General features: G+C 35.1%; 1 protein-coding gene across 1 annotated transcript in view; it reads left to right on the top strand.

The window, feature by feature from the left end:
* Positions 1–14,324, top strand: part of ANKAR (ankyrin and armadillo repeat containing) — a 55,968-nt gene that overhangs the window by 21,931 nt on the left and 19,713 nt on the right. Inside the window, exons 8-14 of the mRNA XM_066232962.1 lie at positions 1,197–1,405; positions 3,992–4,096; positions 5,792–6,033; positions 8,894–9,062; positions 12,648–12,889; positions 13,051–13,204; positions 13,283–13,444. Of these exons, the coding sequence (XP_066089059.1) occupies positions 1,197–1,405; positions 3,992–4,096; positions 5,792–6,033; positions 8,894–9,062; positions 12,648–12,889; positions 13,051–13,204; positions 13,283–13,444 (1,283 nt within the window). The remainder of the gene's footprint in view (positions 1–1,196; positions 1,406–3,991; positions 4,097–5,791; positions 6,034–8,893; positions 9,063–12,647; positions 12,890–13,050; positions 13,205–13,282; positions 13,445–14,324) is intronic.

The raw sequence follows: 14,324 nt of genomic DNA, 5'->3' as shown, positions 1-14,324 counted from the left end.
AATCACCCAATGAGTGCATAAATAAGTAGAACAATAAACATGTTCTCTCTCTCTCTCTCTCTCTCTCTCTCTCTCTCTCTCCCCTCCCTCTCTCAATCAATAAAAAAAATTTTTAAGAAAAATAAAAGGAGAATTGAGGAACTATGTATCAAGACTGTGCTAACTGTGCTAAGCACCTTATTCATTCCTTAGACCAACACTATCAGCTGATTGTTGTTACCTTCATTCTTTTACAAAGAAAATAACCCAGTTTGCTTGAGGTCACCTTGCTAGTTAGTACATCTATCTCTCAGTTAAGATACAACTGAAGCTGTTGTAATGAAGATACCCCAAAATATTTGTAGTTTAAATGAGAAAAACATGTAGTTCTTTTTTATGATGTTTTGTTTCATGGTCAAAGGCTGGCATAATGGCTTGACACTATGAGGGACCCAGACTTCATTTTGTTATTTGTTGTTGTGTGGTTTCCATATTCTGGTACAAAATGGCAACTCGTGCTTTTATTATTACTCCTGTATTTCATTATTTCTCCTTGAGGAGAAAGAGAGAGGAAAATTAATAGTACACTCCTTTTCTCTTTAGGTTGTTTTCCAGGTAACTTTTATAAATATCACATTGGCCAATCATAGTCTGGTGGCCATACATATTCATATGGGAAGTGAGAATGTCATATTTGGCTGCAGAGCCATGTGGCCAACCAAAAGTTCTTCATATTCTAAAAAGAAGATAATGGGTTTTGAGAAAAACTAGTAGTTTCTACCATAATGAGGAAGCTGGGATCTGAGAACTGAACATGAAGTTTAAAGAAATGAATTGTAATACTACTTTAGTATGAGTTTTATCATTTGTAAAACGGGATGATTAGAATTGCCTTGCTTTTTCCTTCACTCATAGAGTGGTTGCAAGGATTAGATGAGATAGTGTATTCTAAGAATTTTGTGAATTATCAACTTTTAAGTGAAGTAGAAGACATGATAATTAATTTGGGAAGGAGCACAGGGGAAAACAGTAAGGACAGCTAGAGCAGAAGAAGCAAATATATTTACATATGGACCGTAAAGAACAATAACGTGTAGGAAAGAGGAGGTGATGGTGTAACTCAGATTTCCTCCAATAGTGATTTGGATAGTTTTACAAAAAATAAATATGACATTATATGTGTGCTTAATTATTATTATATGTTCCTTGACTTCTAGGGATCAATGTACTCCCCTGTTACTAGCTGCCACTTCAGGAGCACTGGACACTATTAAGTACCTATTGTCTTTTGGTGCTAACTGGAGAAAAACAGATATTAAAGGAAACAATATAATTCATTTATCAGTGCTTACTTTCCACACAGAGGTTCTCAAACATATAATAGAGTTAAATATCCCTGAACTTCCAGTTTGGAAAACTTTGGTAGGTGAGTATAGAACACATAACCTCTTTTTAAATAAATTGTCTAGATATTATTCAGTTTAATTATTGATGCTGATTCTGAAATAGAGCAAATAAAATGCAGTGATACATGCATCATATTTTACATATTTAAAAATCATGAACTAAACATTTTGAGTTAAAACCAGAAATAAAAATAACACTGAATTATATATATAATATTTTACATGCAGAAATAGTTTTATTTCTAAATTAAATTCAAAGATACTAAACAAAACAGACTACATTCTTCACACTTTTATTTTCCAATTTTCTCCAAAAGTCCAATCATTTTCTCCATCAAAAAAATTTTTTTAAATAAAAAAAGGAAAGAGGGAAGAAATTAAAATTTGAGTGATAAAGATTCCCTTCAATTTATTTGCTACTTCCTAATTTTACAGGCAGATTCAGCAACATTTTTTCTCACATTTTAGTAAATGTTTTTCGAAAAATTCTGTTCAAGGTTTTTGTCCAAATTTGTATTCAGTCTAACCAGAAATATTATAAGGGTAAGTAAGCATTATGAGGCCAATTGAAAGCACACATCTGACTCTTCTCCTTCCCACTAAAAGTACATGGAGATTAAATAAAAATAACACCACCACCACCAAGAGCAAACAAGTATTGAAGAGAAAACAGGAAAGGATGCGACAGCAGTAAAATATTGGAGACATTTGTCAACTGAAGAAACCGTTCCAGGCCAACAGTGAGAAAACTGGGAACCTCTTGGACTCACACCATAGACCTTCCTCAGACTCAAGAACTCACAGTGCCAGTTAGAAAGGTTCTCTTCAGAGGCAAACCAGGAAAGACCTAAAGACACTAAGGAGGGATTCTCCCCAACAAACAGGAAACTGGGACCTGACCCAAGAGAAAAGCAAAGGGAATTTCAAAGATGACAGCAAAGGGAAGTCCCAGAATGGGTACTGTGTACCAAAGCCAAAGGGAGAAGGTGAGAGGAATTATCAATAATTACAAAGAAAACTAAGAGGATGAAATAAAACAGGAAAATTATTATGTCCAAAGAAAATAAAAGTAAGAAAGGAGACACAACTGTAGTATATTGTAATGCTTAGCTATGAATAATATCTGTAAAGGCATCATAATGTAAGTATTGAATGTTCATTTAACTAAAAACTATAAATATGGAGGAGGGGAAATAGAAATGGAAGAGCAGTGTTGAAAGAGCTAGTTTCTCATTTACTGGAACATGAAGTCAATCAATGATGTCTAAAATTTTTACAGCAAAAGGTAACAATGTGTATTAATATTTAGAAATATATAAATATGTAAATCACAGAAGGTATAGGGAAAGAGTCCAAAGTGGTTATATCTGGAGAGAGAAACTCAGAAGACTGAAGAGGGTGGGACAAGCAACCACGATACTTTGCTGTAGGCCTTTTAGTAACATGTATTACTTTAATTAAATAAAAACTAAAGCAAAAATGAAACAAACTGGAGAACTGATACTTCCAAAAACTCATTTTAGGATGGGAAATGATATATTTATGATTTTCAGCCCCAGTCTGCTGATTCAAGAAGTCTGATAATTGGTTTCAAAACAACTGGGTACTGGGAACACATTCCAATTATATTAGCCCCAAAAGATTGTTGGAAATTGTTTTCAATGTTTATATTTGTATGGATATTTGTCATTTTATATCTTAGCCTTTTTAAGGAGGAACTAAGAAGACCATCCTGCTACTTTTAATAGACTAACACATTTGAAATATCTCAGTATGGAAAAGTATTTCTACCAGGAATAGCTTAATGGCACAGAAAATTCCCAGCAGCCACTGTCTCCTTCAGCCATTTTTGGGAAGTCCCAATAATGACGCAAACACAATAATCAGTGAATGTATAGCCACCGTTGCTTTGGTTTAAGCCCTGAAATAGCTCTTCTCCTTACATTGACCATTTCCAGCATGAGGGAAAATAGACTAACCAGAGTTGATTATGTTTTCGGGACTAGCTCTTAGAGTGGAAATTAAATTTTAAAAGAGAGGTCCATAGAGTGATCTAGCCAAGGTAGGAGTTATTAGGGCAGATTTGTTATTATAGGAGCTGACTAAAGTGAGATGAGGCAAGGATACTTCTGTGTGGTTTTTATTGCACCATAAACATTTGTTTGGAAGCATATACATTTGTATTATCTCATGTCTGAATTATAAGTTCATTCTTCTTCACACTCAGGAAATATATAAAGCCTTACATATGATTTAATAGATACTACATTTTTGTTGACAATAATACAGTTCACATACTCCAGCAACTGATTTCAAACCACTGAGGTGTACTGTTTTCCAAGCGAACTTGAATCATGTGACCATCCATTCTAAGTCATTCAGACTGAAGATAAAAAAAATACTAATGATACAGATTATAAATCTCAACGATCATGGGTAGATAGGGTATGTTCGGCTTCTCACAAAAGACCCCACATAGAGGAAATTTAATGAGTGCAGTCGGGGGGTGATGGTGGTGATCTCAATTCATGGCTTCACTTGGCCTATAGAGAAACAGAAGCAATCATTCCACTTCTTTTTGTGTTTTTCTGTTGAATACTTACCAGAAATGTTGCAGTGTGAAAGCTATAAACGAAGGATGATGGCTGTCATGTCCTTAGAAGTAATTTGCTTAGCAAAGGATGAATACTGGCAATATATTTTGAATGCAGGTGATGTAAAATTTATTATCTATCTTTTGCTTATGCTGTTTTATACAGAGGTATATTATATTCAGTTCATCACTTTAAGATATTTTTTATTTTCCACTAGGAAGCTGTACAGGATCAAACAACTCTGTAAATTCCATTTCTCTAAAACTTTCAAATTTAAAAGTGTTATTAAATTACCTTACCATACTACTTCTAATAATTACCACTTCCACTTAGAAGTTATCTCTATTCTGTATTTACACAATCTAGTTTTTAAATGGAAAATAGTTGTCATGGTTTGTCAAAGCAGTCCTGAGTGTGTAGGTAGCGCTGCATTTAGAAGTTAAGCTAATTGCTTAACCTTTCTAAGCCTACGTTCCTCACTCGTAAAATAAATATAGGTCCTACTGCATAGGGTTGTCTGGAGAACAGCACTGTCCTACATAACTTTCTAAAATGATGGAAATATTCTATCTGCACTGTCTAACATAGTAGTTACTACTCTAATGTGAATGTTGAACACACATGAGGTGCTCCATAAATATTTGTTGAGTGAATGAATGTGTGAAAAAATCATTATAGATTAGTCCCCTAAAGTGTACAAAACATGTACAAAAGTTCTATGTCCAAAAAGTGAACCACGGATAAATACGTCACAGGGGAGATTACATTTCAGATAAATAAATGAATCATACCTATTATATTTTTCAGTATTTTATGTGTCTCTATAATGTGCTCTTTTCTTTCACATTGTACTGATGTAACCAGCATCTAACTGAAGTCAGATTTACTATTTTCACCAAGCCCAATGATTCTTTGAACCAATTGTAATTAATCAGGCTAAGGTTGCTTTTTACTAGATTCAGCATTTTATTTTTATTTTTTAGTTGCTTGTATAAAATATGGGTAATATATAAAATAATGATCAAATAACTGTACAAACACTGCCACACAAACTTGATGCAATAAACAGAATAAAGTCTACCACATAGTAGCTCAAAGAATTTATTTGTCCATGATCTTAAGCCAAAATTCAGTGTTTCAAAGGTGGTTAAGGTTACCAGTATGACCATGGTATACTATTCAGCTAGGAGAAATGATGACATTGGATCACTTGCAGCGGAATGGTGGAGTCTTGGTGGCATTGTGTGGGGTGAAATGGGCGAATCAGAAAAAAACAGGAACTGCAGGATTCCATACATTGATGGGACATAGAAGCGAGACTAAGAGGCATGGACAGGAGTGTGGTGGTTCCGGGGGGTGGGGGGAGGGAAGGAGGGAGAGGGGGAAGGGGAGGGGTACAGAGAGAACTGGATGGAGGGTGGCGGAGGACGATCTCTCTTCGGGTGATGGGTATGCAACAGAACTAAATGACAAGATAACCTGGAAATGTTTTCTTTGAATGTATGTACCCTGATTTATTGATGTCACCCCATTAAAATAAAAATTTATTTAAAAAAAAAAAGGTTACCAGTATGAAATGTATGATTGTATGCTGTGTGAAAATTAATAATATGAACACTGAGAGCTCTCTAAACTATAGACAAGACAGAAAAGTACATTCATGTAGTTTTAAGTGATAACTTAAAAAATATGTTATAGAATTATTTGCCAGTTGTTTATATGGCAATACCCATAAACATTATTTAAATCTTATGATAAATTGAATACAAATGGTTACAAATAATTCATACTTTTTTCATTTCTTCATTGCAGGCACCATTCCTGCCTTGATCAATCTATTAAAAGGTTCCAAAATAAAATTACAATGCAAAACAGTTGGGTTATTGAGTAATATCTCAACCCATGTAAGTGTAGCACATGCTATTGTGGAAGCAGGAGGCATTCCTGCTCTGATCAACCTGCTGGCTACTGATGAACCAGAGCTACACTCTCGCTGTACTGTCATTCTGTATGATATTGCTCAATTTGAAAACAAGGATGTTGTTGCCAAATATGTAAGTTCTTTTCATAGAACATCATGTTGACTGACAGTAATTCCCTCATATGGAAGCTAGAAAGATACATATCCATGTTATTATGCAGTGGCAAAACTTTCAGGGAAACATTCCATCTCAATGAGGATGGCAAAGAGCAAACCTCCACAATCCAATGAGCGCCGAAGTGAACAAGAGCGAGACTGTACCAGAGCAAGCACAGCAAGAGAGGCATGAGCTTCAGCAGAGATACCCAGTTCCCCTGTTCCCAAATCTCACGAGGCAACACAGTGGGCCCAGATGGATGCTACCCTACACGTTGGGTTTGTGTCACATCTGTGGAACCTTGAGCTTAAGAAAACTGTCACTTTGCAGTCAGTAAGCAAGCCTGTCCTTTATCTGGAGGGAACTGTTCCCATACCTTACAAGATTGCTAGCCACATAAAAGTCCTGAACATGGCTCAGGTGAAAGAGCTGTTGCAATCTTGATACACTCACACAATACATGTAGGAGTGCAAGAGGCCCAGGGAAGACTGTTTCTCAACAAAAATATCCGGTAAAGCTATCACCTGGGAAAACATAGAAGGCAGGCAAGTGCTGACTTATCTCAAGGGGATGTGGTTGCTTCTTGCTGTTTATGAGAAGGTATTATAAGAAACACTACCATTTTAAATTTTCATTCTGCCTAAGAAATGTAATCTAATTGTGTACCAGAATTAGAAGAAAATTATTATTTGGTTAGTAATAATATGCCACTTTTGGTTATAATTAAATTTTTTTTTAATTTATTGATTTCAGTAAGGTAGGAAGGGGGGGGAGAGAGAGAGAGAGAGAGAGAGAGAGAGAGAGAGAGAGAGAGGAACATCAAGTTGTTCCTGCATGTGCCCTGACTGAGAATCAAACCAGCAACCTCTGTGCTTCAGGATCATGTTCTAAACCAATCAAGCTATCCAGCCAGGGCTGGTTACAATTTTTATCTATTTTATGGTAATATTGTTTTCTTTTTTTTTTTAATTAATTAATTTATTTATTTATTCATTTTTAGAGAGGAGAGAAACAGAGAGGGAGAGAGAGGAGAGAGAAACAGAGAGAGAGAAGGGGGGAGGACCTGGAAGCATCAACTCCCATATGTGCCTTGACCAGGCAAGCCCAGGGTTTCGAACCGGCAACCTCAGCATTTCTAGGTCGACGCTTTAGCCACTGCGCCACCACAGGTCAGGCTAATATTGTTTTCTGATGCACATTCTTCATCTGTTATAAGTTTTTCCTATTTTTCCCCCTTATATTTGTACAGATCTTATCCTGGTTCTTTTTTTTTTTTTTTTTTTTTTTTACAGAGACAGAGAGAGAGTCAGAGAGAGGGATAGACAGGGACAGACAGGCAGGAACGGAGAGATGAGAAGCATTAATCATTAGTTTTTCATTGCGCGTTGCAACACCTTAGTTGTTCATTGATTGCTTTCTCATATGTGCCTTGACTGCGGGCCTTCAGCAGACCGAGTAACCCCTTGCTCGAGCCAGTGACCTTGGGTCCAAGCTGGTGAGCTTTTGCTCAAACCAGATGAGCCCGTGCTCAAGCTGGCAACCTCGGGGTCTCGAACCTGGGTCCTTGGCATCCCAGTTCGACGATCTATCCACTGCGCCACTGCCTGGTCAGGCTTGGTTCTTTTTTGATCATTACTCATCTCTAAATTAAGTTCTTTCCAGTCCAACTATTCACAGGAAGTATATCTGGGAAAGGGCTAGGCTATGAAGAAAATGGCTTATGCCATAGGGTTGTATGTGTGGGTCCTTTCAGCTTTACCAGTGGATGGTATTTTACAATGTAGATTTTATTCCAGAGTCTGAAGTCTATTTCTTCCTTTTTACCTCACAATAGACTACTTCTGCCAAACATAAATGTTGGTATGATTCCTTGTTTATCCTTGCCTTCATTGATACAGATTGGTCCAGAAAAGACCAATTTATCATACACATTTATTATGGTTCACATTACAGATGTTGCCTAACTTCATTGAAATTAAGGTTATATTTCAGTTTCTTTTCTTCCTTAATACTATTGCATTATTTCTATTAGTAGGGAGAAATCCCATCTTTACTCCATTTAAAATTAAACAATTGTATTTACATTTAAAAATAATTTATGTTGCACAAATATAATTACCAAGAATTAGAACATCTACAATGGCATATATTTCCAAATAAACACTGTATTCAGTTGATCTTATTCAGATTCTATACTTTTTTAGATATTTAGTAAACGTTACAGTGAACTTGTAGCCTCAATTTATTTTGGTATTAAAAATAAGCTATTTTAAAATATATTTAGCTGACCTGTGGTGGTACAGTGGACAAAGTGTCAACCTGGAATTCAAGTTGCCAGTTCAAATCCCTGGGTTTGCCCAGTCAAGGCCGTTACAGGAAACAACTACTACAAGTAGATATTTCCGGCTTCTCCCCCTCCCTTCTCACTCTCCCTCTTTTTCTCTCCCCTCTTTTCAAAAACCAATAAATAAAATCATATATATTGTAGATGTTCTCATTCTTGTTAATTACATTTGTGCAACATAAATTATTTTTAAATGTGAATACAATTGTTTAATTTTAAATGGAGTAAAGATGAGATTTCTCTCCTTTCTTTCCAAAAACCAATAAATAACATTTTATATATATATGACTTACCTTAATAGTTAAGCATATAATATTCTCAAAGTTGTATTAACTGTCACTTTATGTGCCATATCAGTAGACACATTTGTTATGGATAGTTGTTCTTTCCTAAATAAACAGGTATTTACAGCAAGACTACAGACTTGTGATTCTAAATAAAGATCACATACACCTCAAATAAATTTAATTACATTTTTTGTTTATTTTCAGAATGGAATCCCAGCTCTGATAAATCTCTTAAAGTCAGACATAGAAAATGTGCTAGTAAATGTAATGCACTGTGTACGGGTATTATGTATGAGAAATAAAAAAAATCAAAGAGCAGTGAGAGACCATAAAGGCATCCAATATCTTATCACATTTCTGAGTTCTGATTCAGGTGAGCCTCTGTTTATGTACTTTTAAGTGAACAACCAGATATATTAAGTGAAGCAAGCACAGATTTTGACTTGTCCTACATGAATTAGATGTCCTAGATTTATCATAGAATGGATCTAGACATATGTAATATAACCTAAATATCTGAATACCCAAATTTAAACTGCTGGGTTTATAAAATTAAGAGAGTGGGAAAGGAACCTTTCCTTCTCTTCCCTTATATTTCTGCTTCAATCCAAAAAGTAGAAATTCCTACTTTCACCTTACACTCAGCAATCTTACTCACTCCTCCCATTAAAAGAATAGTGAATTATATAATTTTTCAGTTTGAAGATTGAGTCACTACAAATGCATGGAATAGTTCTTTTTGGCAGTTTTTCTCAAAGCAAGCTTTCCAGCAATAAAGGTGATTTTTTTTTTAAATCTCTATTTGATTCCTTTGTCTGTTTATCAAGTGAGTAGAAATTCTAAAGGAAGCACCTCGATCATCCCAATTATCTGGGCTTTGAAGTTCAGAGGTGAAGGTTAGGGATTTAGATAGAGAACTGGAAAGACTATATTATAACCATAACAAAGTAATTAAGAGTAAGTAAGATTGCTAATGAAAGTTTGCTGTATGAAAAAAAAACAAACAGCAGACCAAGATGAGAAACTGAAGAAACTCCAACTTTAATAGTTGGGTGAAAGACCACTCTTATTCAACATAGTACTGGAAGTCCTAGCCTAAGCAATCAGATAAGAAGAAGAAATAAAATGCATACAAATTGGAAAAGAAGAAGAAAAACTGTCATCATTTGCACATGACATGATACTGTATATAGGAAAATCTAAAGATTCATCAAAAGCTACTAGAACTGATAAATGAATTCAATAAAGTAGCAGGATACAAAATAAATATCCATAAATCAGTTGCATTTTATAAACCAATAATAAACTATCAGAAAGGGAAACTAAGAAAACTATTCCATTCACAATTGCTTCAGGAAAAAACAAACAAACAAAAAAAATAAACCTAGGAATAAATTTAACCAAGGATGTAAAAAGCTGTACTTGGAAAATTATAAGACACTGAATGAAGAATTGAAGAAGATACAAATAAGTGGAAGCATATACTGTGTTCATGGATAGGAAGAATTAACATCATTAAAATGTCCATACTACCCTAAGCATCTATAGATTCAATGCAATTTCTACCAAGTTACCAATGATCTATTTCACAAAACTAGAAAAGACATTTCAAAAAAATTTAGGTAGCACAAAGGACCCTGAAGAGCAACAGCAATCTTGAGAAGATAAAAGCCATAAGTATCATGATAACTAATATCAAACTATACTATAAAGCCAGAGTAATCAAAACAGCATGGTACTAGCATAAAAACAGACACATTGGTCACTGGAACAGAATAGAGAGACCAGAAATAAATCTACACATTTATGGTCAATTAATGTATGACAAAGGAAGCAAGAACATACAATGGGGTAAATGCAGTCTATTCAAAAAGTAGTTTTGAGATATTGGTCAAATACATGCAGAAAATGAAACTAGACCACCTTTTTACACGATGTACAAGAATAAACTCAAAGTGGGTTAAAGACTTAAATGTAAGACTCAAAACCATAACACTTCCAGAAGAAAACACAGGCAGTAAAATCTCTGGTATTAAATCTTAGCAATATTTTTTCTAATACATTTTCTTGGACAAGGGAAACAAAATAAATAAATAAATAAACAATTGGGACTACATCAAACTAAAAAGATTTTGCACAGTAAAGAAAACATTAGCAAAATGAAAAGACAACTTACAGAATGGGAGAACATATTTGCCAATGATAGATCTGATAAGGGGTTAATATCCAAAATTTATAAAAAACTGATATAACTCAACACACACAAAAAATCCAATTACAAAAATGGGCAGAGAACCAGAATACACACATCTCCAAAGAGGACATACAGATTGGCCAATGTATGAAAAGATGCTCGGTGTTACCAATCATCAGAAAGATGCAAATTAAAACCACAATGCGATATCAGTTCACACCTGTCAGAATGTCTGTCATCAATGAATCCATAAAAATGTGTTAGCAAGGATATGGAGAAAAGGGAACCCTTGTGCACTGCAGTTGGGAGAGCAGATTTGTGTGGCCACTATGGAAAACAATATGAAGTTTCCTAAAAAAAAAAAAAAATGGAACTGACTTATGAGCCAGTGATTCCACTTCTGGGTATATATCTGAAAAAACTCAATGCACTAATTGGAAAGAATATATGCACCCTTATGTTCACAAAGTGTTATTAACAATAGCCAAGATATGCAAAAACAAACCAAGTGCCCATCAATAGATAGGTAGATAAAGTGGTGATATAAATACACACATATATGTGTGTGTGTGTGTGTGTGTGTGTGTGTGTGTATGGACCTAGATGAATGGACCTAGAGGGTATTATGCTAAGTGAAATAAGTCAGTCAAATAAAGACAAATACCATATCATTTCACTTATATGTGGAATCTAAAGAGCAAAATAAATGAACAAACAAAATAGAAATAGACTCATAGATACAGAGATCAGATGATGGTTGCCAGAGGGGAGGGGGTTTGGGAGACTAGGTGAAAAAGATGAAGGGATTAAGAAGTACAAATTGTAAGTCACAAAATAGTCCTGGGGATTTGAAGTACAGCGTAGGGAAGACAGTCAATAATATTGTAATAATTATTATGGTGCCAGATGTGTACTTGAAATATCGGGGGATCACTTTGTAAAGTCGGAACACTATGCTGTGCACTTGAGACTAATACAAAATAATATTGCATGTAAACTGTAATTAAAAAATAAAAATAAAATGTGATTAAGGAAATGTGATATACCCATTCATGAATTTAGAAGACACAGATGTCCATAAAGAATAGGAAAATGTTGGCCCTGGCCGGTTGGCTCAGTGGTAGAGCATCGGCCTGGCGTGCAGAAGTCCCGGGTTCGATTCCCGGCCAGGGCACACAGGAGAAGCGCCCATCTGCTTCTCCACCCCTCCCCCTCTCCTTCCTCTCTGTCTCTCTCTTCCCCTCCCACAGCCGAGGCTCCATTGGAGCAAAGATGGCCTGGGCGCTGGGGATGGCTCCTTGGCCTCTGCCCCAGGCTCTAGAGTGGCTCTGGTCGCAACATGGCGACGCCCAGGATGGGCAGAGCATCGCCCCCTGGTGGGCGTGCAGGGTGGATCCCGGTCGGGCGCATGCGAGAGTCTGTCTGACTGTCTCTCCCCGTTTCTAGCTTCAGAAAAATACAAAAAAAAAAATAGGAAAATGTTATATTGGTAAACTAAAATGTAAGGCATGCGTTTGTAGTGCAACTACATTAAATGTCTTTAACTATCTAAATTTATACGTATAAAAAAACAGTAGGTGAGATTAAATGATATGTTCATGTTTGTATGGTGAGAATCTGGACAGTTATTATTCTATTATTTTCTAAATTTTCTATAAACTCTACAAGTTTGATTTTATAAGGTGAGAAACTAATGATATGCTGTATTTTTGTAGTGTTACTTTGTTAAAGATTTAATTAACTGGTTCTCAAATTCATTTGAAGATGTGTTAAAGGCCGTATCTTCTGCTACAATCGCTGAGGTTGCACGTGACAATAAGGATGTTCAGAATGCTGTGGCTGCTGAAGGAGCCATTCCTCCTCTGGTGGCTCTTTTTAAAGGGAAACAGCTTAATGTCCAAGTGAAGGGTGCAATGGCTGTGGAATCACTGGCACGTTACAACCCTTCTATACAGAGAGCATTTCTGGAAAACTCATTAAGTAAAGATCTTTTAAAACTCCTTAAGGTAGGAATTGTATGATTACTTATCCCTTTTCTTAGACAAAGTACACAATAATGAATTTAGTTCAGTGAAAAGAAAACAAATTAATTTAGAATAAACATTTTATAAAGTAGATATTCCTACAGTATTAAATGCTCAGTGAATGAAATTTTTTTTTTAAATAGGCATTTCAAATAGATGTTAAAGAACAAGGAGCAGTAGCACTTTGGGCCTTGGCAGGACAAACACTGAAACAACAAAAATATATGGCAGAACAAATTGGATACAACTTTATAATAAATATGCTTTTGTCACCGTCAGCTAAAATGCAGTATGTTGGTAAGTTATTTTCTATGTAAAAATATGCGCAATGTAGAATTTTGGAGATCAGACATGTTTCTTGCTTTTCTTTATCAGGAGGTGAAGCAGTCATCGCTCTAAGTAAGGACAGCAGGATGCATCAAAATCAAATATGTGAAGGGAGTGGAATTGCACCATTGGTTCGCTTACTAAGGATTAGTAAACTTGCCGAATGCACACTTCTGAGTGTCATCAGAGCGGTGGGATCAATGTGTATTGGTTTGTAAATTTATTCTCAATTTTTAAAGAAAATCCTTGCTTTCAAATTCAACAGTTTAGATTGGTTACAAACCACACGCATGCACACACCCCTATCTTCCTTTTTCTTCCTGATGGTGTTAATGCTTTCTACATTCTTGAACAGATGCAGCGTATTTAAACAGCTGTTTTATAAATCCCTGTATCTAGTTCCAGCATCTCTGTCTTTTCTGGTTTTCTGTCTATTGGTTAACTTTTTTCCTAACTATGAATTGTTTTTTCCTGCTCTTTTGCATGCCTAAAATTTTTAGATTTTTTTTTCAGTTTTATTGAAATATAATTGACATACAATATTTAAAATATATAATAGAATAAAATAAAATACATTATTTAAAGTATACAATTTGATGACTTGTAGCATATGTATTCAGCTGTGACACCACCGCTGCAGTAAAATAAATGAATACAATTATCACCAAAAAGGTTTTATTTGTCCCTCTGTTATCCCTCCCTTTTTGTACTCCCATCCCCCAGATAACCTCTGATCTATTTTCACTCACTATAGATTGGTTTGCATTTTCTAGAATTTAATTAATTCTATATGTAAATTGAATTACTCAGATATACTCTTTTTTCATGTTTCTTTCACCCAGCATAATTATTTTAATATTCATCCATATTATTGTGCATGTCAATAGTTCACTTCTTTTAAATTCTGAGTAATATTCCACTGCATGGTGTGATGGTTAATTTTATTCTTTATGAGATACATACATACATATCCCATTGGTTCTGTTTCTCTAGAAAACTGTGACTAGTACATATCGATATACTACAATTTGTTTATCAGTGCACCCATTGATAGATATTTAGATTGTTTCCAGTTCGTTAATATTGTAAA

Source organism: Saccopteryx bilineata, chromosome 5 (genome assembly GCF_036850765.1).
Source record: "Saccopteryx bilineata isolate mSacBil1 chromosome 5, mSacBil1_pri_phased_curated, whole genome shotgun sequence".
NCBI classification, from domain to species: Eukaryota; Metazoa; Chordata; class Mammalia; order Chiroptera; family Emballonuridae; genus Saccopteryx; species Saccopteryx bilineata.
This window is presented reverse-complemented; position numbering and strand designations above follow the sequence as displayed.